This window comes from Myotis myotis, unplaced genomic scaffold, assembly GCF_014108235.1.
Source record: "Myotis myotis isolate mMyoMyo1 unplaced genomic scaffold, mMyoMyo1.p scaffold_m19_p_7, whole genome shotgun sequence".
NCBI lineage: Eukaryota > Metazoa > Chordata > Mammalia > Chiroptera > Vespertilionidae > Myotis > Myotis myotis.
In genome coordinates, this window is record NW_023416379.1 from 8,471,996 (window position 1) to 8,497,372 (window position 25,377).

At 44.9% G+C, this 25,377-nt stretch overlaps 1 protein-coding gene across 14 annotated transcripts in view; it reads left to right on the forward strand.

Moving 5' to 3' along the window:
* SYNE1 (spectrin repeat containing nuclear envelope protein 1) overlaps positions 1-24,620 on the forward strand; it is a 387,376-nt gene extending 362,756 nt beyond the window's left edge. For 9 of the 14 annotated variants that reach the window (XM_036316912.1, XM_036316911.1, XM_036316915.1 and 6 more), the window contains 10 exons: positions 1,609-1,677; positions 3,610-3,752; positions 5,858-5,984; positions 7,188-7,399; positions 10,045-10,245; positions 11,590-11,718; positions 13,024-13,236; positions 14,521-14,613; positions 16,196-16,254; positions 23,663-24,620. In XM_036316912.1, coding sequence (XP_036172805.1) covers positions 1,609-1,677; positions 3,610-3,752; positions 5,858-5,984; positions 7,188-7,399; positions 10,045-10,245; positions 11,590-11,718; positions 13,024-13,236; positions 14,521-14,613; positions 16,196-16,254; positions 23,663-23,903 — 1,487 coding nt within the window. In that variant the 3' untranslated portion in view covers positions 23,904-24,620. The other 5 variants (XM_036316914.1, XM_036316918.1, XM_036316919.1 and 2 more) reach the window with 5 other exon arrangements.
* The last annotated feature ends 757 nt before the right edge of the window (positions 24,621-25,377 follow it).

A 25,377-nucleotide genomic window follows, 5' to 3' on the forward strand; every position in this document is an offset into this window, starting at 1 on the left:
AGTGGATATTGTACTGGAAACATGTAACTCAGCAGACCCATCTTCTTCCTTCTCCCATGAAGGGAAAGTGTACATAAGGGAACATTGGATATCCGTGTGACCATCAAATACAAAAGTTGGCATGGCCATTGATTTATCCCACATATACCTAGGGTCTTACAATGTGGCAAGTGCTTTGCTAAACCCTGGGAACACCCAGTTCCTTTTCTTACACTCAAGTGTGGAACACGGACAATAAGTAGGACGTGTTTGGCACCAGGATCTAACGTGCATGGGCAGGTACAGAAGCACAACCAGGGGACACCTAACCCGGAGCTTTGAGGAATGGCTTTAGGGAAGGGACCTTGAGCTGAGCCCGGAAGGATGAGGAGAAGTTGGTAAGGTGGATGCAGCAATGTTCAGAGGAGGAAAGCAGAGGGCACCCAGCCCAGCTTTCTGAGTAGCCGCAGTACTGCTGGGCACTGAGGTTTGTTCACAGTGACAAGGCTGTAGATTGGTAAGCATAGAGTGGACAAAGGAGGTGAAAAGGCCAACCAGGACCTGGTCATGACGTAGCCTATTCACATGGAAAGGTGTTTGGCTTTTATCCAGAAGGTAATAGGGAGCCACAGCAGGGGCCTAAGGAGGGAAGCAATGTGATCAGATGCATATTTTCAAAGAACCTGTCTTGAAAGTACTAGATGGAGGGAAGTGCATTGGGAGGAAGAGAATCCAAATGGAAACGTTTTCTAATCCAGGACAGAGATGGGATGGTGGCCTGAACTAAAAGAGCAGCACTGGGAAATAGAGAGAAGGGAAGAGATGTGACAAATCATAAGCAGTTTCCTCCATAACTGATGGCTGACAGAATTGGGATTGAGGCGATTTTCTGGCTTGAGTACCTTAGTGAAAGATGTGATTTCTCTCATTTCTGTTTTGTCTTTATGGTATCGTCTAATAGTTAGGCATTTGGCATGGAAAGCAGCGCTGTTCAGTATGTAGCCACTGGAGCGCTGATGGTTGAACACTGAAATGTGACCGCTGTTGAGCTTTGCTGTGTCAGCCACACTTCCATGAATACATGAAGTTCAAAGGCTTACACAAAGAAAGAATATTAAACATGAACATGTTGATTCCATGCTATAATTTAGATGTATTGATTTAGTAAAATAAAGTATTAACGTTATTTTCATCTATTTCTTACTACTTTTTGAACCTGGCTGTTAGAAATTACACGTGCTGTTCACGTTATGTCCATTGGCCTCTTTCAGCACTGTTCTGGAATCTGAGTCTCTGGGTTGAAATTTCTTTAGTAGCTTTTGAGACTTTGATAAGTAACTTAATTCCTCTGGGCATCAATTTTCTCATCCATAAAATGGGAATGACTCTCCCATTCACTGTAGGGTTGCTGTGAGGTTACATGACTGCTGGACACAGTGCCTGTCTCATAAAACACTCTCAACCAGCGAGTGAGAGCCCTCACTAGGATTCACTTCAAGAAAACGTGTCCAGGAGCTATCTGTCTACAGAACTAACTTCCTTTTTTCCCCAGGAAAGTTGTTTTCCTGCCACAAGGGAATCGATGTTTCCAGAACTTACCTGTCAACTTAGACTGTGCTCTTTTCGCAGATGTCATGATCCCCGAAAGCCCCGAGGCCTATGTAAAACTCACAGAAAGTGCCATCAGAAATACTTCTGGTAGGCACGCCCAGCCAAGGCAGCCTCCCGCCCTCACCTGTCACAGGCCCCTCTCAGCACTGCCTGTCCCTCTCTCGGCTCTGTGGCACAAGCATGTTAAGGCAGAATCTTCTCTTCTGACTGCTGTACCACGAGAACAAAAACAAACGAGGTTAAGCAACACCAAGAGTAAGATCTGAATAGCCAAGTGCAGTAACTTCTCGCCTGCTCAGTGGTGATCAGCCTCGTGAGGTGCACACCTGCAATGCCCATCAGGAACAGAGAACAGGGGACGGAAGCCCTGGCCTTCAGCATGTGTGCCCGGCGCCCTGTGGGGTTGTAGCAGCCCTGACTTTGTGGCTTTGATGGGTCGCCCACCTCCCTCTGACTGGAGGGTCAGGGCTCAGGCTCTGGTTGAACCACCAGCCTGCATGGGTGACCTTGGGCTGCCGCTCATCCTCCCGATCTCAGGGGTCACACATTAGACAAGGACTGAGACCAGATGTTCAGCTCTGTGTCAATGTTATTTAGTAAGTCTGACCACCTATAAATACTTTGAAATGAAAGTTGTATTCCACAGTGCCTTAAGACGTAGATTTTTCTTTCAGGACAGAAGGATTCCTGGAACAAGAAAAATGAAAGAAAGAAACATGAAACCAGTTTTGCTTAACAATGCACTATACCAGTGGGTGGCAAACTGCGGCTTGCGAGCCACATGCAGCTCTTTGGCCCCTTGAGTGTGGCTCTTTACAAAATACCACAAAATACCCCGTGTGGGCGCACACATACAGTGCAATTGAAACTTCGTGGCCCATGCACAGAAGTCGGTATTTTGTGGAAGAGCCACACTCAAGAGGCCAAAGAGCCGCATGTGGCTCGCGAGCCGCAGTTTGCCAACCACAGCACTAGACAAACTGGATGTAGTTCAGGGTCAGTAATTTGGAGGAGGGTGGAGTATAGGGTTGGAACACAGTGATGTGGTAATGAATAGCTGGGTTATTAGTTCACACTTAAATTTTTAAAAACAGAAGGACAGGAAGCAAAGTACCATTGCTGAGATGATGACAGCCTGGTTCCCAGCAAGACCTCTTCCAGGTGTAGTTAGAAGACCTTTAAACAAAAAGTCAGAAGGCTTACTGATATCTGTTCTGCTTTCACCCTGTGCTGGCTTCACTCTGATAATCCATGTTCTTGTTCCAGTTAAAGACTGCAATACTCACATGCAAGCACACCGCCGCGTGCACACACACATGCATGCCCACATGCATGCAAATAATTTTGCTAAGAGGTATTGCATCTCTGCAAGGAGACTGAGCCGGGAGTTCTAGGCTGTGAGGAAGAGCAAGCCGAGAGGGAAATGCTAAAGTCTTAGCTTTCTCCTGCTTTTGATTCAAGTTTTAAACAAAAGCAAGTCATTGCTCCTTTGCTGTTTCCATACGTACCTATCTTGAGCGAGTCTTTTCTTGGCTAACTTGAAGTCCTGCCTTAAGTGAATGACGCGGCCACCTGGCACGTGAGGGGCACTGTCTTCTGCTGAGATACAGAAAGGAAAATGAGAGGCCGTGTCGTCTTCTGCTTCAGAAGTGACTGCAGACGGAGCATGACAAGTAGCTGCCTTGCAGTTATTGGGGAGCAGACGAGGTTTTTAGAAAGGCCTTCCCCAGATCAGTGTGCAGATTTTCAGGGGATCCACTGTGAAAGGGGCAGGCGCAGGGGCTGATAGAACCCACTGCAGAGCCCTTTGCAGGACCCAGGCAGCTCGGACTCTTAGTGAAGCACTTTCATCAGTCTGGTCCTTTAAACCCCTAGCTCACCAGCACGTCAGTACTAAACTTGCCTTATAATTGCCCTCACCCATGCTGTGTCTATACAGCTTTAACTGCAATAATTTCTTAAACTTCTTGAAGGTCACGCTTGCAAAGCTTGTAAAAACTCTTATGGTTGACCCTGCAGGGGATCCCAGTGCCTTAGAGTCACAGATCCGACAACTGGGCAAAGCCTTGGACGACAGCCGCCTTCGGATGCAGGAAACAGAAGATATCATCCGCAGCAAAACTCCCACAGGACCAGAGCTGGATGCCAGCTACCGCGGCTACGTGAGTATCCTGACCTCCTGGCTGCGGACAGGTACCTGGAAGTCACAGTTGTGTGACAGAGGACAATTTGTCTGGGGCACGAAGGCTTTATGAGCTCTCCAAACACCACGCTGCCCTTGAACTCAAGCGTGGGTGTGCAAAACAAAGCCCTGTTAGCAGCAGGTTACCTGTTGCGTCTAGCTGGACCATGGCAGGCCCACTAGCCTACTGCAACGGCCAGCCTGTTCCTTTACACGGAGAAATTCATGAGATCCGTTTAATTGAAAGTAACAGAATGCTTTGGCTCCCGAAAGTGATTAGGCATTTTTCCAAATTCAGCTAATCGTGTTTGGACCATGGTGATCCTTGGAGCAACAGATTTTAGCTAATAGATTACTAACAAGGAATTTTTTAAGTTCTTTTCTTGGGCTTATTGATTCACTGGATGGCCTTGGGAATGTGTTTGTCTTCTGTTTTTAGTATGTTCATTCTGGAGAAAACAATTCTAACCAGGAATTGTGGAAAGGATAGCAAGAGAGTGTATATATTACTGCTCCTTTTTTTTTAAAGCTCTTAGGAAAGTATATAATGACTTTATTTGCTCTGTTCAAGTTACTGACCAAATTATTTTTCCCAGAGAACTACCTGTTTTTCTACACATATTCAAGCAAGAGAGTCTGAAAGGAAATCTCATCCATGCTTCATACCTTCTTTTCCCACCCCAGAGACTGCCGAGTAAAAGGAAAGAAATATTTTTTGTTGTTGTTAATCCTCACCCGAGGATATTTTTTCCATTGATTTTTAGACAGAGTGGAAGGGAGGGGGAGAGACAGAGAGAAACAACTGATGTGAGAAAGACACAATGATTGGTTGCTTCCCGACCAAGGCCAGGGATCGAGCCTGCAACTGAGGTATATGCCTTTGACCTGAATCAAACCCTTCAATCTGTGGGCTGATGCTCTATCCACTGAGCAAAACTGGCTAGGGCAGGAAAGAAATGGTAATTTTCCAAAGTCACACAGACTGCTCTTTGAAATCAGAGAAGAGAACCATTCTAGTTGTATATGCTGATGTTCACATCCCCACAATTACAGAAGAGTGGCCAATCATGAGTTCACTTCCTGTCCAATCTGGCCTATTACACCGACTTCTATTAGAGTGAAACCTCTTTTTGCAAAATATAATATAGTTCCCTGAGGTCAGTGCTGACATCACTGAGATCATAGTCAACCTCAGTCAAAAGCAATCAAAGTCACGTAATAGCAATGTGATTCGTTACAGGCTTTAAAAGGTGACTTTATGGTCAGTAGAGCAGGCATGCCTTGAAATGACGTGTTCCTTTAATCTTCGAATGCCATGCTACTAAGCATGGAGTTGGGAGCTTCTCCTTTGATATTAGACTTTATTCCCTTAATACCTATAAAGCAATGGTTCCAGTTTCTCATGAAGCAGCTGGTTTTAATCTTGCTTTATGCTTTTAAGTATTTTAATTACCTAATGCAAAAAAATGTCCCTTTGAGATTTGTGGTAATATTGTTGTTTCCACTTTTCAGTTTAAGAAAGAGGGAGCAACTTGCCAGAAATTATGTAATGTAATACCAGCGAAGGGCTCCGAGTTTAAACCCAAGATGGGTTTAATCTGTCTTTGTTATTTTTTTTTAATTTATTGATTTTTAAAGAGAGAGCAGGGAGGGAAGAAGCAAGGGAGGAAAGGAAAGAGAAACATGTGTCTGCCGTTCCACTTCTATAAGCATTCACTGGCTGCTTCCTGTATGTGCCCTTACAGAGAGTCAAACCCACAACCTTGGCGTATCGAGACAACGCTCCAATCAGCTGAGCTACCCGAGCAGGGCCTAGTCTGTCTGGATTTATAAACTTAATTTCAAAAATGTTTTGAGGACTTCCCATGCAAAAGCACATATGCAAAGTATATCTTTGAGCCTTGCTTTATGTGTGCATGGAGGTGTCACATGTTTAAGAAGCATGCTTTTGAACTTGGCCTTGTTTAGCAGAGTGGCACAGCCGCTGTGCCTTCTGAGGAACCTCAAAGACATTTCCCCAGAAGCCCTTGCACTCGTGGGAAAGTGAGAGCCTGGTGACGGGGCCTATTTTCTGGGTCCAAACAGATGAAACTGCTGGCGGAGTGCAGCGGCAGCATCGACTCGGTGAGGAGGCTGGAGCACCAGCTGAAGGAGGAAGAGGAGAACTTCCCCGGCTTCGTGAACCTGAACAGCACTGAAGCCCAGACGGCCGGTGAGTGAGTGCCGCTCAGGGCAAGGGAGGGGCGTGGAAGGCTCGGAAGCACGTTGTTGCACACAAGTGTCGCTTACCTCCGTCTACACATTTCCATCCTGAGAGCTTGTCTCCGTGTCCCAGTGACCTCCTGTGGCAGAGAGGGAGGTGAAATGCATCCGTGTCCCCTCCACTTCAGTGCACTGTCCCTACTGTCACTAGTCAGGCACTTTTTATTTTATATTTTAAATATTTTTGTGATGCCCCAACCAGCATGGCTAGGGTTCTGGATCTGAAGAAGGGGACGATGCACAAATGAAAACACTAGACAAGAAATATGAATTTAGAAATCATGGGGGAACCAGGTGGAAACTTCCCTGTAGTGGAGAAGCTCTCTGAAGCCCTGGACCTGTTAGTTTTTATTCAATTTTTAGATACACATCTTCCCCTCAGTTAGGCATGGCAATCCAGTAGCAGACAGACTATCTCAAAAGTTAGTAAATATTAGTAAAGATTTACTTTGAGACTATTAGGTCAGGAAATTGCTTTGAGTCACCATGATCTCGACAGAACAATTGGTGCATAGCTTTAGCCCTTGCAAAAGCTCAAGGTTCATCAGCCTTCCGAGTTCCCTGTTGCACTTTCATGATAGTGTTTGACAATGGATAGCTTCCCGCAATTTTTTTTTATTGATTTCAGAGAGAAAGGGAGAGGGAGAGAGAGAAAGAGAAACATCAATGATGAGAGAGAATCATTGATGGTCTGCCTCCTGCAGGCCCCCTATTAGGAATCGAGCCCACAACCCGGGCTTGTGCCCTGACTGGGAATCAAAATGTGATCTTCTGGCCCATAGGTCAATGCTCAACCACTGAGCCAGCTGACCGGGCTAGTCAGGCATTTTACATGTATACTCTCAGAGCTCTCTTGCAGAGGGATGTCAAGAATTGAATTGGGTCACACTGGTGCTCATTACTTCATAAAGCTCTTGGCAGTGTTAAACCCCATGTAGCTCTTTTTATTTGTTTTTTTACTCTGTCACCATTAAAAATGCAGATCGGAAGAACAGCCGTGATGCTATTCTTTACAGCTGACGGAAACAGACATGCCGGGGGATTCCTTTCTCTCTGTTGCTATTAAAGTCAGCCCAGTGCACGCTCCCAGCCTTCCCCAAACCCAGCAGGTGGAGGAGAATGCCTGCCATTGTGTGCACATCCTGTCTCGCAGGTGTGATTGACCGGTGGGAGCTCATCCAGGCGCAGGCCCTGAGCAAGGAGCTGCGGATGAAACAGAACCTCCAGAAGTGGCAGCAGTTCGGCTCTGACCTGAACAACATCTGGACCTGGCTGGGGGCGACGGAGGAGGAGCTGGAGCGGCTCCGGCGCCTGGAGCTCAGCACCGACATCCAGTCCATTGAGCTGCAAATCAAAAAGCTCAAGGTGAGCTGCCCTTGGCCTTTCTCAGAGCAGCCAGACAGTGACCCGTGGGAGGCCTGAGCAGGTGCCGCCACGAGCCCAGCTGTGTTGTTGTGATGCAGCAGCAGGGAAATTGTCAGCAGAAGGTCACAGGGACCTTCTGTGCTCCCCCCCTCCTGCTCACCCCCCTTCCCTAAGCAGAGCTTATAGAGAAGGTTTGGAAGGACAGGAAGATGGACCACGTTGTGGAAATAGCCCCCATATAAATAATCATGTATGATTTAATGAATTGGTGTTTTTAAATGATTAAAATTTTGAACCACCCAGGTACCCTAGGACCTATTTCACCTCTTTTAAGGGAATCGAAATATGAGATATTCCCAGGGTCCCACAAGTCTCTACCTAAAGCTGGAGAGAAATCTTCTCCAAGACTTTATGTGTGTGAGGGTGTGGAGACCTAATGAAATCATTTGACGTTCTGGGGTGAGCAGGACTTCTGGCATTTCCTGTCTGGGTGCGGGACCCAAGATCACTTCCTTTCACTCCATCTCCAGATCCTAGAAATCCTCCTCAGCCTGGCTACTGAAATGCATTGGTGTTGCAGACTCTGTAAGCGCGCTGTGGCGTGAGGGCCCAGTTCCGTTCTGATAGCTCTTTGGGTCCTGTCTTTCGGCTTGGAGAGCACCGAGGTGTGCTGTTCCTCAGAAGGGAGGGGCCCAGGCTCCCTGGGCTGGAGGATTAGGCGCGCCGCTTTTGTGTGCCTCTGGTTTCAGCACACGCTGTGGATCTGGAAGTGATGTGTTTGTGGCTTGCTCTGGTGGTGGTTGTGTCTTCCCCACAGATGATCAAACGTCTTCTTTGAGAGGAGCCTTGCCCAGCCCATCAATTTAAGGAGGACGGGTCAGATGAGAGATGCGGTTGCATCACCTGGATTATACCGTGCATTTTTTTCTTTTATTTTTAAAACATATTTTTATTGATTTCAGAGAGGAATGGAGAGGGAGAGAGAGATAGAAATATCAATGATGAGAGAGAATCATTGATCAGCTGCCTCCTGCACTCCACACACTGGGGATCAAGCCCACAAGCCGGGCATGTGTAATGAAAAGGAATCGAACCGTGACCTCCTGGTTCATAGGTCGATGCTCAACCACTGAGCCACACCAGCCGGGCATAAGAAGCATTTTTTTTTTCTAGAGTACTTAAATTCCTTGAGTTTCCCTCCGGGAAAACGTAGGGTGGCATTGCATTAAAACCAAATTCCTTATAAAGGTGATGGATCAAATGCTGGTCCAAGTCTGATCTAAGTGAGATGAGGGTGGAGGGGTGAGACCCTGACAGTCAGCCTGCACCCCTCCCCCAGAATCCTATCTGTTTTCTGAGGATAAACCTGTGGCATCACCAACTATCTTTCCACAATATCCCTCCGTCTTATACTGTCTCCGTGGTTGACTATATATTCAGTTTGTTAAGAATCTATTGAAAATTGAAAAATTAAGACAAGTTGGAAACACCACAGAAAAGTGAGAAATTCTAAGAAAATGTAGCCTGGGTGGGTGGGATTTGCAGGATCACTCACTCTAACTTGATCTGGGCATGTTTAAACAGCCTCGCTATTCCATTAATACATAATCATGCTCTCAAGTTCTTGGAATTTCGTTCTAGGTTTTTAGGAAATGCGCAAAGTAAAATCAGTTGCATCCAGGCACAGGTGTGTGTGTGTGTGTGTGTGTGTGTGTGTGTGTGTGTGTGTGTATGTGTATGTGTGTGAGTGTGAGTGTGTGTGATCAAACTAAATTGGTCAGCTGATGAAATACCCAACTCACGCTCCTCGCCATCACCAGAAGGTGGCCTGTGACGTAGCCAGTGTCCTCAGCCCGGGAGCCACTATCTGTGCCATGGAGTTGGAACAGCTGGAGGCCAGGGCCCGGGAATCTGCTTTCTCACCCAGTTTCCCATTCTGTTCTCATGCACAGAACTCTGAGTACCATTGGTCTATTGAGATGGGATTGTTACACTAGGACAAAAAGTGCATTTCCTGCTGCTCAGAACGGTTGGAGCCCGGTTTTGTTTCATTTTGTTATTGAAATCCCATGCCGGGGGGTCAAGTTACTCATATTCCTTATTTTATTGCATAGGGTCATGGTTGCTTCCTGCGAGATGCCTCTTAATTTTATATATGTATCCTTCCCCCCGCCCCCCCCAACACACACACACACACACACACACACACATGCGCGCGCACAGACTGTTTTTTAATTCTCATTCCTCAGACCCACAGCAACCATTCTGAAATATTTAATGAGCATTCTTTGTTCCTGTATATTCATTCAAAAAAAAGTAGATTTGTGTGTGAGCGCGTGTATTTTAATTACACACATACTGTTGTGTTGCACATATCATTCTGTTTCTGACTCTTTCACTCTGCCCCATATTTTACTGAGATCTATTCATGTTGTCAAGTGTACATCCAGTCCAGCTCTTGTAACTGCAGCACGGTTCTCAGTGGTGTGAACTCACTGTAACTTATCTGGACGTCCTGTCAAGGCCCAGTTTGTATTCGTGGATCTTTTTATTTGAGTGAAGCCTTTCCAAAGGCCTTAGACTATTTTTTTAAAATATTTTTATCGTTATTTTCCTTGTTTGGTTGTTCTCCTTCCTCTTTGTAGGAGCTGCAGAAAGCCGTGGATCACCGCAAAGCCATCATCCTCTCCATCAACCTGTGCAGCTCCGAGTTCACGCAGACGGGCGGCGAGGAGAGCCAGGCCCTGCAGGACCGCCTGTCCCAGATGAACGCGCGCTGGGACCGGGTGTGCTCCCTGCTGGAGGAGTGGCGGGGCCTGCTCCAGGGCGCGCTGATGCAGTGTCAGGTCCGCGGGGCTTTGGGCAGGCTGTGCTCCCACTCACACGTGTGCCGAGTCTGTGACTTGGTTTACCAAGGTCACCAGAGGGATGCGGTTGCTCCCCAGAGTCAATATCTGAGTGCGATCGCGTTGTGCCCAAACTTTTTATTTGAGTAGAGAATGTGTACACGTGAACAGCAGTTCAGAGCAGCCAGACCCCACCTTCTGTCCAGCTAACAAGAGACTCTTCCCACAAGTTATCTCGGCCCCACCACCCCTTCTTCTACTCATTCATGGCATTCACGCATTCATCAGACATTTACTGAGCACATCGGAAGACAGTTTCTGAACATCAAAGTGAGCATTACAAATATTCATTACAAATACACACTGGCCCAGTTTCACTGTCTGACAGGCATTGCACTAAGCAGTCACGATACACCACAGCCTCTCTTGTTGGGGAAAACAGACAATAAAAATGCAATTCAATGGTTCACCAAGATGCTTCCAGATGTTGATCAGAGGACTTGAGAAAAGCCTCTTTGGGAGGGAGCTCAGGGAAGTTCTAAGCATCTTTGAGCTGACATTGGGAGGGTGGATCCATGAAGGAGATAGAACAAATGGAAAGGGCTTAGTGTCTCCAAGGACAGGAAAGAGGCCAGTGTGATCAGAATGCAGTCAGAGAGGCGGGAGTGACAAGAACCATCAGGCAGGTGATCAGGAATGAGATCACACAGGGCCTGGTAGGTCCTGGCCAGGAGCTTGGGTTGTATTCTGGACACGAAGGGAAGCCCTTTCAGGGTGTGAAGCCTGCTCCTTGACAGCAGGTACCCAAGCTGTGGTTTCACCCCTGCAGCCCCTCCTAGTACAGTGTGTTTCACCCCGGTGATGCTCATGAACTATACCTGAAATAAATGAATGAACAAATGGATGGATGAAGGACACAGGGATTGGATGTAGGCCTTAAAAAGATGGGAAGATTTGAATTCAGGGAGATGAGAGGGGAGCAGAGCTGCTTCCTTCCAAACTACATAATAGCCCTAGAAATTTCTAAAGTATTTTGTATTTTGAACCAATTTTCCTTATGTCCGAATCTTCCCTTCAGTAATAAATTAGTTGCTTTTGGAAAGAATGTGAGCTCAGAAACTGTCTTCTGATGTGCCCTCATCACCTGCTCCGAGAATTACAACAGCACAAGCACCTTGCTCAGAAAGGAGTTGTGTCTAAGATCGTAAAGCCAACGTGTCTTTGCCAACGGCAGCAGTTGTAAAGAATAGAAATGTAAAAAAGAAAAAAAGAATAGAAATGTAAGCGGTGTGTGAAAGAAAACTATATTATTCAAGATGATTTCCTGCTCTATACTTTCCCCAGGATTTCCATGAGATGAGTCATGGCTTGCTTCTCATGCTGGAGAACATCGACAGGAGGAAAAATGAAATTGTTCCTATCGATCCTCACCTCGGTGCAGAAATACTGCAGGACCAGCACAAGCAGCTGACGGTAAGATGTGTGAATGCCGCAGCCTCTGGTTGTTTTAGCAGTGCCCCTTCCATTTGCAGGAAAATAAATGGTTATATTTCTTACCTTTTAAGTTATAGTCTCTAAGTTAATTTTTGTGAAGCAAACACGTGCATAGAATAGCACATCGACTAGCTGTAGAATCTGGTTCTAAAGCCATGGCTCAATTGTAGAAATCTTAGCTGTTCTAATCTTAAGTAACTTGTTTTTATTAAAGCAGGTCTTTGGTGAATTACACTTATTTTTCATTTAAACTCTATTGTTACATCCATGTCCCAAAAGTATATGAGGTGGTGTATAATAAAAGGACATTCATTACAACTATTAAAATAGCATTAGGGCTTTGTAAGAGGAATTACTAGAAAGTGCGTCAAATTCTGCATTAACCTTAACATCAAGTTTCCTGAAAGTTAAGAGAAAAAGGGAAACGTGATGACTTCACTTATTTTCATTATCTGACAAAAAGGAAGCATACCAGTTCTCAGGGAGTGAGAAACTTTTTTCAGCACTAACTTCTGAAGGAAACTTGCAAAATTTCTGGGTAGATTCTCATACAAAGAACTGTACAGCGTACTTAAGTGACTTCACAGATGATACAGAAGCAGATTTGCATCCCATTAGGAGAAAATGAGTTGAATTCTGTAGCTTCCTGCATTTTTTAGATGTTATTTCTTACCATTTAACACTCACTAACCTAACCAGCAGAATTGGTCGCTTCTAATTCAGTACCATAAAGGTCTTAGAAATATAAGAGGAAATAGTGATGCGACTGCATTTCCACTAGGCTTCGAACCTCAGGCTTTAAGTTGTAAATGATAAATCACCACATATCTTTTTTTAAATCTTGAACAGATAGCTGAGTGTATCTAGACATACTGGAGGTCTGATACATTTATGGTAATGTTTTACTGTTCTGTTTAAAAGACTATCATGTCTCATTTGCATAATACTTTCTGTTTTAAGTACTTTCACTTATATTTACTAAGTTGAACCCAAGAATACTTACTGTGGGTTAGGCAAGAAATAATATCATCATTTAACCAAAGAAGCAAAATTCACATCCAAAGGGCTCAGGGGTCTTAGGGAATGGTTTTGGCAGAGGTAAGATTAGAACACAGGTCCCTGATTCCCAAATGCCATGAGCGGCTCTATCCTTCCTGTGTGAGCTCAGCATTCCGAGGCTCGGGCATAAGTGCCCAGTAAGTTAAAGTGATGTCATTCTGCGCTGTAGAGACTTTCCCTAATGATCAGACATCCTTAGAGAAATGTTTCTTACTCTATACATAGCAAATAAGGCAGGAGCTCTTGGAATCCCAGCTCAAAGTGGCCTCGCTGCAAGACATGTCTTGCCAGCTGCTGGTGAACGCTGAAGGCACAGACTGCTTAGAAGCCAAAGAAAAGGTCCATGTGATTGGAAATCGGCTCAAACTGCTCTTGAAGGAGGTCGGTCGTCACCTCAAGGAGCTGGAGAAGTTACTGGACATGTCGAGCAGTCAGCAGGTAAGCGCTCAGCAGGCAGCACTGTGTAGCCTTCCCTACAGAGCATCAAGGAAGCATCACCCTTGTCCATTTCAGAATGTCTTTGAGTGTCCACTCACTGTCACAGCTCCTGCAAGTCCGGTCTCAAAATAAGAAAGGGACTTATAGTCTTTTTTAAAAAAAAAAAAAAAATATATATATATATATATATATATATATATATATATTTAATTTTGTTTTATTTTTATTGATTTCAGAGAGGAAGGGAGAGGGAGAGAGAGATAGAAACATCAGTAATGAGAGACAATCACTGATCGGCTGCCTCCTGCACGCCCCACACTGGAGATCGAGCCAGCAACCCAGGCATGTGCACTGACCTGGAATCGAACTGCGACCTCCTGGTTCATAAGTTGATGCTCAACCACTGAGCCACACCAGCTAGGCAGGACTTATAAACTTTTATAATAGGATACACTGCTTTTGATTCTGTCACACCCAGGAGACCTCCTGTAATTGTCACTGCTAACCTCACACCACCACTACTGTGACTTTTTATTTTACCCTGTTTAGTTAAGAATTCACGTATTTTCTGTACCATAGCCGTGATACACCACAGCCAATTATTTGCATATGATTCAGCCTAAAAGGTTGAATTCTCCTGACACGAACAGTAGTTAATTCGTAGAAAATGTCCTGTGTGCATGTATTGTGTTATTTTTTCCTTCGGTCTGCCGCATCATGAGCGGCATTGGTTTGGAGAAGTGCATTTGCAGCTGCAGAGGTGCCTGGTAAAACTTCATTCCGCTGTGAAATACTGTACGAACACACAAGCACTGTGCCCTCCGTTCAGAATGTCAGAGAACAGTCTACTGCAAGCAACAGCAGTGCTGGAAGCGACACTTTTTCTCTGATGCTCAAAGGCGCCTGGGAGACTTTCGTTTCTAACTCAAATGAATTGGTCTCTCTGGCCTGAGTGACCTGCAGCTCTAAGGCAGATTGCTTCCCCTCCTGCATTTAGACTCACTTATATCCATGTCACTGAGACATAATAAATCTATAAGTGCCACAGTAAGAATGACCTTGTAGCTGTATTTTCCAAAAGGGACAAACAGCCAGGAAAGCCCAATACACTAGAAGATCTAGGTCTCGATGTTCTTGTAGTTGTCGGATTCTACTTTTCCCAAGGAATGAATGGCTTGATTTAAATGGGGGATGGATGGGGATGGGATAGGAAGCACATTGTGTGTTACAGAGCCATCTGGCTCTGGGACGTGGAGTCATCAAAAGAATCTATTTCCTACGTAGGATCTGTCCTCCTGGTCTTCTGCTGATGAACTGGACACCTCGGGATCTCTGAGTCCTACGTCAGGAAGAAGCACCCCAAACAGACAGAGAACGGTAACTTTCTGCTGGTCGTTGGCCCATGGGAAGGGACACTGGAGAGTGACAGTATCTGTACCCCCCAGGGTCCACAGGGTCTCCCCCCCAACAAAGCAGGGATCCCCATACAGAGGAGGGTGTCACTCAGTGATCCAGTGAAGTGCTGTTTCCTCAACCCTGCCACGTGCCCTCGTCACCTGTGCTCAGGAACGGAAAAGAGCGGTTTTGTTTTTCCAAAGAATCAGGACTCCATGTGGGGTTGGTGTGCAGGGAGACACATGATTTTTCTTGCTCCAAGGGCCATCTCTAGAATGATGTTCCCTGGTCCCTTTGGTGGCTCCTCCCTTCAAACCACCACTGCCACCGCCCACCTACAAAATCAGGTTCCACCAAAAAGGGTGCCTCTGCCAGAGGTGGGCGAAGGCGCCCGTTAGGCCATGGAATGGATAAGATAAGTGGAGGATCTGTTGACTCTCAAGCAAGGAAGCTCCTGAGTGGTCCTGAAGGTTTTCAGTGACTGTGCGGCCCCCCAAATGGCAACAGCTTAGGGTGACTCACCCACAAGGCCTGTGGGGGCTGCTGCACTGGCACACAGAAGCACAGTCAGCCCCTGCTACACTCTATACCTTGATTTCTCTGTGTAATTAGAAGCTTGTTTTTGTTATTTTTTTTTTGTCCTGCTTTATGATTATATTCATTTTTATTATCATTCCATTGTCCTTAGTTTTTAGAAGCATTAATTTGTAATTTTTGTTGTGATAAACACTTAAGTTTTATGCTGATAAATGTTATGACCTTTCTTTAGGATTTTTTTTTTTTCGTACTACATTCACTAGTTTCCCATAGATCCTAGTTTAAGAATGTGAAGGAACACTGGCTTTTCAATTCAAATTTTAGTCTTTATGTAACTTGAGTCTTTAACTTGTTGGGTCTTCATCACTTTACGAAGAACAATTTCCTATTACCATTGTTACTATTTTTTTATCTACCAAGAATTTTGGTACTATTTTGGTGTTCTAGAAGATATGAAAAATATGGTGTGGCATGGTATATTGAACTTTATGATTATTTTTAAAAATATGTTTTTATTAATTTTAGAGAGGGAGGAAAGGAGAGGGAGAGAGAGAGAAACATTGATTGGCTGCCTCCTGCACGTCCCCTACTGGGGATTGATCCCGCAATGTGGGCCTGTGCCCTGACCGGGAATTGAACCAGCAGTCACTAGGTGGGTGGGACGACGCCCAACTGAGCCACACGAGCCAGGGCTGAACTTTATTTTTATTGTAAGTATACAGAGATGCTTGCCTAGCATATGGCCACTTTAGTTTCTACCATGAAACGTGGGAGGAGAAAATTTGCCCACTGTGGTGTGGACTTCCCAACCACAATTTATGTCCCTTCGAGGACCAATAACATCGATGTCAATTTATCTCATTTCTTCCGCAAAAGAAAAGCCAGTTTCCTTAATCATGGGTACCGATCATTTCGTTTGATTTGTTTTTCCTTTGCTGCATTTTTAGTTTAATTTTCATCAGTAGCTTGTCTTTATTTGCCTGGACTGAACATTCTTCTTTCTTTACCCCCTGTTCATTGCAAACAGCCACGAGGCAAATGTAGTCTCTCACAGCCTGGACCCTCTGTCAACAGTCCACATAGCAGGTACCTTATTCTCCTGGTTTCCACACTGTTCTAGAACTGCAAGAGGATGATGAAAATTGCCCATGGTGTTGATAGGCCTCTCAGGTGTGCCTTGGGGCAGTTGAGAAATTACTCATTTCAGTGCACACCCTTTCGGAATAAATTGGAAGAGACTTTTCTACGTGGAAAGTGCAAGCGAATCGCAGAGCATGAAATATTTGGACCCCACCAAAATTGGGATTCACACTACATGGGCCATCTGGAACTTTTCATCCAGTGGTATCCTGTGTGCACCTAGGATTCGATACGTCCCATAACATAGCTGCTGTTTGAGTCGTGGCAGACTTTTATCATCCTCTTTCTTTCTAGATTTTACAATAAGACAGGTAATCGATCAATGAATTATTTTACCATTCCCGGAAACCCACACATCTGAATAAAATCTACTAACATCCCCGGCTTTTTCTTTTCTTTTCATGTTTTATCCAGATTGTGGGTTTGGGATTCTCCAAATGGCAAGTCCGAATTCAGTGTTCTTTAACATTTATAAGCACCTTCTCTCTTCTGCTTCCCCTGAAATTTCTCTTCACGCACCCAGCACACTCAGTCACTCACCCTCCTGCCCGGGGCGAGCTCTGGAGCTCTGGAATCTGGAGCAGCAGCACCCCCGGGCGGGCCCCTGCCCAGAGCCCACTCACCGCTGCCACCCTGTGCTTCACACCCGCCCCAGCAGTCCCTGTGTCTGCAGCTAGCGGTGCTTTGCCTGCTTCGTTGCTGGTGTGATGTCTGTGCTCCCTGCACCTTCACTAGTCAGCGCCCGCTTCCCCAGACAGCTGTCTACATAGAAACACTGTCCTCAGACCTGACTTTTCATTCCCGTCCCAAGCAGTTCAGTGTTAGAGTAGTTTGTCCCCCTGGAAACTCAGCCCCACTGAGCTGGGATCAACATTCCTGGGAGGAGGGCGGGGTAGGAATGACCTGTGGAGCCATAGACAACTCCTGAGGAATAGGCGTGGCTTTCCAGCCAGGAACGGAAGAGAATGGCTGTTTCCTTAGGTCGTTCCCACTCAGCTAAACGAATGCAGAATGCATTTGGGTGTGCTTTCTGGGTTTAAGTGTCCCTTTACTATGTTTTTTTGTTTTTTTCTTTCCCTTTGATTTCGTTTGGAGACCATTTGAGGGGGGATGGCCCATAACAAAATATCAATAATGAAATGTGAATGGAGGGTATGATGGACTTCCTCAGGTGCCCTGATGGTTGTTTAGGCCCCTATAAGAAAAAAACCACCGTGCTATAGACAGATCATTGTTCTATATGGTCATCTTGTCCACTTAAATTGGCACCGTGCCATGAGCATATTGCTATGGGAGCGCCCCACAGCATCCTTTTAGGATACCAGAGACCAATTCTTGGCTTGGCATAAGTGATGGTAATGAGAAGGGGGAAAGCACTTACGTTATTAAACACCACCCATAGCAACCACCTGCGGGCTTCCAAATATCGCCTCCATCTGCTCCCTCAGTTATTCCAGACAACCACTCAGGTTTTCTGAAAATGTCAAAGGCCTGGTTCTTAGGGCAGCCAGGGCTACGCCGTGTCTCCTCACAGGGCTTTGCGGCTGGGACAGCCACATTCTCGCGGTGGCATCCCCAAGGCACCTTTCGGCTCTGCTCTGCCCAGCGCTGTTTATTAACATCTCTCTGAGCACACAGCACAAGGTTCACTTTGCTACTCAGGGGGCCTGGGATCCTTCGCCTGAATGGCAGACTTCACCAAGCACCTTGCCAGACAGGTTGTGGTGGAACATGCTGAGCATTCTCGGACTTCTTATCTCCTTGGCACCTCTGAGTGGGGTGCGCCCAGCCCTGACATTGAAATGCAGAGTCTGCTGGGAAGGAATGAACTCCACTCGCAATCCAGGTGTCACGGTGTTCCCTGACACCGAAGCCTGAGAGCACCCTGTGTTTGATCTTGCACTGCTCCAGCAAATTGGAAAGGTTATTGCAGAAGCACACACCGGTTAGCATCTTGACCCCAGTGATCTGCAGTGGGAACATGTTCAACGTGTCTTCTTCCTGAGAGAGAGGAGAGGCTGAATTGGAAGAAACTGCTTATTAGTTTGAAGGGAGACGCTCTTATATTCTTTGGGTTTAAGGTAGATAATAATAATGTCAGTTGCATGCTTGCTGTAATTTTCAGTTTGATTTTATGGAAGACACTCTTCTGCGTCTTCTTAAAAATATTCTAAGCCTACATATGGATTAATGCTACTATGTTTATGCCCTGGGCCTACAAAATTAATACAATACGGTCCCTGCCATTATCAGACCTGCAAGGTGTCAGAATGAAGAGATTCCCTAAATCAATTACCAGAAGCTCCCCAAGACTTCTTCAAAGGATAAGCCTTTGGAAAATGTCTGGGCATACATTTGTAATAACTATTCATTATTTTTTAGATCAAATATATTTAAGAAGCATGCTCTTGAAGCAATGCTGTTGATGGTCCACCTGGTACTTTTCTTCCACGTGGACTTGACATGATCTAACCTGATCTCCAATAAGACTTCTCAACTCAACTGCCGATCATTGAAATTGACAGATGGGAAGATTTTACTCCAATTTCCAGCAAAGCAAAGGAATAAGTCCTCTGTGGTCTGGATAGAGTGAATTGGTGACTTCATTCCAAAGCTTAGAACTGTGAAACGCAAGATTGCCAGGGCACCTCTGGTCTCTGGCACCTTCCACATAAGAACTAGGACGCAGGGAGAAGTGGCAAATAACTGGCTGAAACACTGCAAAGGAGGGAAAAAGCACCTCATTTTAAAGTATGTGCAAGGCAGCCAGATTTCGTGGAGCCAGCACAGTGGGCTTTTGCCCCGTACAGCAAGGCTGGCCTGAAAACACTATTCAGTTTCTTGTGAAAAATTGTTTTTAAGTCTTTTCCTCCAGACTCCAGCCTGGGGACCTATTTATTCAAAACATTCAAAGAGCCTCAGCCTACAGCAGCCTTGCCTGTAGGCCAGGCCCCAGCCAGGGCTGAGGACAGCTATAGGGTAAGGCTCCAACTTGTTGCCTTTATACTACCTGAGGCGCGCATCCCCAGTGTTTCCCGGGCACTTTGGGAAACTCAGTACATCCTTGAAAGCACTTCTGGGAAATCAGGAATGTTCCCGGGAGAAAAGGCTAAATCCAGCCAACCTCTGAGGGTGTGAGTCAGCACACCCTTGCTTTCATAGTACAGATAATAATACATTGATGACACTTACTTAGCATTAATGTGTTCTAAGCACCACACAAAGCATGAGATACCCGTTATCTCATTTAACCCTCGCACCATCCCCATGACATGGCTATAGTCCCAGATTTACAGACAAGGACACAGGATTAGAGGCATAAAGATTTAGGTTTGAACCCTGGTCCACCTGACTCTGGGGGATTCTATCTTGTTAACCACTGCACTCTAGGGCTGCTGGCGGGTAGAACTTGAAAGGATTCCAGGGCTTGGGCTACCAGGCAGAATGCTCCTTTTGGAATCAGAGGAGGCTGAAATCCTGAACTGATTCTGGAAGTGTGTGTGCCGAACCACATGTCCAGGGAACAAAGACCATGCACACAAGGGTAGGCAACAAGATCATAGACAAGCTAGATAATCCCTCACAGTAAATTCCTGTTACCATCCTGCCAGGGTTAGCTGACAAGTAACAGAATGAGCTGCAAGCTTCTGTGCTTGATTGGTGTATGCACAGAATTAACCCGTTTTATTTCCCTTCACTGTGTAGAAGTTTGAGAGGAGTCGTACTCTTGTGCATATGGTCAGGCGCCCGCATCTCTTGATCATGCTTTCTTGTGTGTGGTGTGTGGTGATGTATGACTTCCTCCCCTACCATCCTGTTTCCGCAACTGTATGTGTTTAGGGGAAAGAGAGGATACAACACCTGGGCAACTGTTTACCCAGACATTTTAATGAGAAAAATAATAAAATAAGTATTTACTTATGAGAATGAACACGTTTTTGCTGGGCTGAATTATCTGGAATATCTCTTATGATTCACTTCCTTGAATAAGGTCACACATTTAATTTTTCCTTTATAGATACACTCTCAACTGGTACCTGTTTATGTAACAGGCCACTGGAGAGAGATGAGTGACTAGTGTCTTTTTGCTTTCCCTTGTCAAGTTTCCTAAGACTCTTGAAATAGAGGTGATTTTAGGTCAATGGATAAATAGTCATAGTACCCTTTAACCCTGGTGTCATTAACCTGATGGTACTCGCAGCTTTAAGACTTTGGGCATTAAAGCTGAAACCCTGGTCATTGCTCCCAGGGGCTGGCATGTTTCTCAGCAGATAAATCGGGCGTTTCCAAGAGCAGTCAGCTGCATGGAAGCTCACTAAGGACTGCGAGTTCTCTCTGTCCCTGTCTCGGCTCATCACCCCTCCTTAGGTGGGCATTCTTCAGCATTAGAAGGCACGTGGTAATTAAAGTTTAATAAGGAATGCTCTGATGCTGTTAAATGTGCCATGTCCTTCAACAGACGCTATAACATGTGAGCCCACATTGCAAAGACGGTGACCTTTCCTCTTGTTCTCAGGGGTGGACTCGTCAATGGGCACCCTCTGTTTTGATCTTGATCTTTGGCTTAAGCTAATCATTGACAAGGAAGGGCTATTCAGCTCTGTCAGTCCGATTGTATTGTCAATTATATGCATGCATGTAACCATCACTAATGAACTTACATGCTTCCTCAAGAAAAGAAGTCAGAAATCTTTCTCATTTTATTTAAATGTTGAGTGGTGAGGAAACGTGGAGCTCTCTTTTGTGCTTCAGTTATAACTCCTCCAGTGACTGATGGGGAGGGCACATTGTAAGAGAAAAGGAGAAGGTATTTTGAAGAAAAATTCAACCCAGAATTCATGGGCAAATATCCCATCCTTCTTAAGACACTTTAAGGCAAACCATTGAATCATGAACTGCCAGAGCCAAAGAGATTTTAGGATATGAATGCAACCTTTCGCTTTGCAAATAAGAAAACTGAAGGCCAGACCAGAGAGACTGTGCTGCTTGGCCAACATGGTGCAACTGTCTGAACACAAAATGTCCCCCTGTGCATGTGCTAACTTGATGATCCATGTAATACTGTGAGCCCCCAGGATTGGAGGCATTTATTTTCAACATGAAGAAACCACTGACTTCCAAACATTTGAGGACACGAATATTTTTCTGTTTTTTTTTTTTTTTAATACATGTAAGATACCTGTAAAGTAATATAACCCAGATGATCTTCATCAATGTCAGGGGACAAAATGTTGCTGTGAGTATGGTAGGCAGGGATGTTGGGACTCTGAGTGCCTGCTGGATCTCTTCCTTTAATCCTGGGATCTGGGGCAAGTCATTTACCTTCTCTAGAGAGTCCAAATTCTGGAAGTTAAAATCCTAGGGTTGAAAACTTAATTCTGCCACTTGCAAGCTGTAAGTCACTGGTTACTTCCCCTTTCTAAGCCTCCTTTTCATCATCTATAGAATGAAGATAACAAACACATTGAGGACTATTCTGGGGATTACATGAGAGAGCCCAAGATAAATGCTTAGTACGTTGCCTAGTAATTAGAAATATGTTAACTATCCTTACCAACATCTACAAAATTAGAAGATGGGTTATATACTGTATAAGGCCTTCTCTCAACATGAATATTTTATCATTAGTACTCAAGAATTTCCTATTTTACCCTTCCATTAGTAGGCATGTGCCATTGTTCTTTTACCCTCTACTGTATTTCACAAAATATACAAATTTCCTATTTAGCTCATTAGGAATAACTCATTGGTCTTAACATAAGGACGGTTAATCAGTTTGACCACTAGATGGTGATTGAACTCTTGTGGCCTCTTAGTTGGCCGACTATTTACACTGACTAATTAGTAGAAGACATCCAATGTATAAAACATGGAACTTTCAAGTTGGAAGGCCATCTAGTCTAACTTGAAGGGGTTGAGTAAGAGGTTGGCATTTAGGGATAAAGTGAGTTGTTCAAGGTTACACAGCCATTAGTTGTAGTCTTCAGAAAAGAAAGAGAGTCCCAATTCTGGCCAATGACTTATTTCTTTCATTACACATGCTAAAGACACAGTGGGCCACATGCTCCTAGGGGCTTCCGGAGGCCTGGTCTGTTTGCCTCTCATATTTCTTTGATGGTTTTAATAAAAGAGTTTTGAGTATTTCAGCTGGAAACTTAGTTTTTTCTTAGAAAAGCATACGGAGTAACCAATACAGTTTTCACACCTTCATATTTCTCCAGTGGCCTCATATTCATTGTCCTTATCCTTAGTGATATTACTGCCATTAGGGAATTTTTACTAGGTGGGGGAATATGTTTTTTCAGCACACCTAGTCTTTTTGCTCCTACAATATTGTGTGTTTGTGTGTATGTGTGTATGCAAAATGCCTCTTTTTAATAATATTTCTCTCTTCATCTTTTCCACAAGTAACCAAACTATTAAAGGATGCTCACACACAAAAAACAATGGTGCCCCCTCAGCCCCCACCCAGAACCTACTTCCACATTCAATGTTTTTCAGGCAGTCTTTCTTATGAAATGTGGAATTCATGCTTAATCTCAAAAGCACAGTTTAGTAGATAGGAAGATATAAATGTAGACGGGAAAACATAGAACTTTGAGTAGAAGGAGCCAAAAAATGACCATCTGTCCTCAGAAAAATTGTGTCTGTTTCCCAAAGAAAACAGCTGATAAAAAATAGGATCAGCCTAGATTCTAAGTCATTCAACACCAGTGTTCTGTACACCGACTCTATTGTCATCCTTGTTCGCACAGCGTCAGAACCCACTGATGCCAGGGACAGATGCTGAGTCAGTACTGAGTCAGTGCAAGATGAAACCAGGGTACTCTAAGATTAGTTGTGCTTTATGGGCCTGTGCAAAATGATTGGGGCTGTTCTCCTCGCTGCATGGAGTTTGGCACATTTGGAAGGACTAGACAGGATACTTCAAGTGACTCTAACAGCAACTAATTCTGGCTACCAGTGCTCCTGGTAGTCTTAACCCAAAAATATACTGCATCAAACATCCACATCTTAATTATTCTGGATCAACCTAATTTATGCTGGTAGAATGTGTATAGAGCACTTATCTTTGTTGATGGGAAATGTTTTACCAAATTAAAGGGTGGAATTTGAACTCAGTTGCCTTTCATTGACTGACTAAATGTTAACTTTTCATCAGTACAGTTTCCAAGAATCTCTTCATTGGGTGGTGGGGGGATGACCTGGGCACACTGCAGAAGGTGGGCGGCTAATGGCGAGGTCGGGTTGTGTTTGGCATGGTCCTGTAGCTTCCAAGAAGGTGAGGGAGCTAAAAGCAGCATCCATCCAACATTTGAGATATTTGAGTTTTTTCTGTTGATTCCTCTCTCAGGTCCATAAAAGGTGGCTCCGATTTCTCCCTTTCTGAGCCTCAGCCAGCTCGGCCGGGCCGAGGTTTCCTGTACAGGGTGCTCAGAGCAGCCCTTCCCCTTCAGCTGCTCCTGCTGCTCCTCATCGGGCTCGCCTGCCTGGTACCAATGTCCGAGGAAGACTACAGCTGTGCCCTCTCCAACAATTTCGCCCGATCATTCCATCCCATGCTCAGATACACGAACGGCCCTCCTCCCCTCTGAAGCAAGCAGATGCCATCTGCAGCGGTGCTGGCCGTGTAAGGAGGGTTTAGCCCAAAGCCAACCCAAACTAGCGAAAGGAGCACCTGAATGCTGGCGAAGGCCTTCGGAGTGGTGGCGTTAGCCACGTGTCCAAATCATGGCTTTGGAGGTGAATGATAAACAATGACCGAAGGAGAGCAAATAGAAGAAGGTGTGGAAGAAATGTTGTTTGAAACTCTGAGCCTCAGTACTAAAGAGATGAAGTACCTCCAACGTCCCCTGGATGCGTGTGTCCTGGGCCTTTGGCCCATTCTATGCACACCCAGGACTGTAGCACACCATCCGGGCAAGTTTCCCGCGGTGTGCCCCATCCATTCATTAAATGACACCACCTGAGCGCCACGTTGGTATCGAACGATCTACCAACCAACCAGTGCTAAGCCTTGTAACATACAATTTTGAAAAGCTTACATGGCAGCTTTCTTTTTGCCTGTTTTTTCTTTGGGGCATGATATTCTAACCTTTGCTTTAGAAGCACAAGCTGTAAATCTAAAAGGCACTTTTTTAAAAAGTATAAAGAAAAACTGGATGTAATAAATAAAATCATGGAAGGATTTATGTGAAAAAAAGTTGAATGTTATAGTAAAAAAAAAAAAGATATTTATGTATGTACAGTTTGCTAAAGCCAAGTTTTGTTTGTATTGATTTCTTTGCATTTATTATAGATACTATAAAATATTTTGTCTGTGCTTTTTTTTTTCTCCCGTAAAGAAATGACTCTAAATTTCCCCGTTGAGCAGAATGCAACCTGAGTTACCTTTTTGCAGAATGAATGAAACTGAAACATAAGCGTGCATTAATGAATAAGGAGGATTAGAGGTAGCACGTATTTAGACCTACCGGTCTCTAGGTGATTCCTCTCTCCATCCTCCTCCCACAGCCAATTGTATCTCCTCAACTCTTGTTTCTCAGCACCTGTCATCCTCTCCTTTCTTTTCTGTCCCCTCCGCCCAACTGGAAGAGCCTCCTATGGAGCCTCCACTCCATCCCAAGGGTACACAACAGTCTATGAACTTCCTTACATGTTTTATCTATCAGTCAAGTCCACAGACAATAAGATTTGGTTCTGCCCCTCTGATCTTTCCAACTAGTGGCCCGCATGGAATTGTTTGGTGCTCATGGAATTTTAATCCACTATTTAATCATGGGAGGAGAAAGATTTATATAAAACCTAGGCGTCAGGCTTCTCTTGAAAGTGGAAACTCTGGTGTCCTGGGTACCCATTCCTAAAGGGCAGTAATTGCTGGAGGGAAGTGGCTGCTGCTCCTTGACTTGTAGGAAGAGACACTTTGTCCATGTCCACTTATATCCTATCCACCTCTCTCAGTGCGTGTCCCAGCCTGATGCCTGTAGGTATTTAATTTATAAGTCCTGCTCTAAATCAAGAATGTAAAGCAAACCGAACTTTTCGTGGTTACCTGGACCTGCCTTGCAC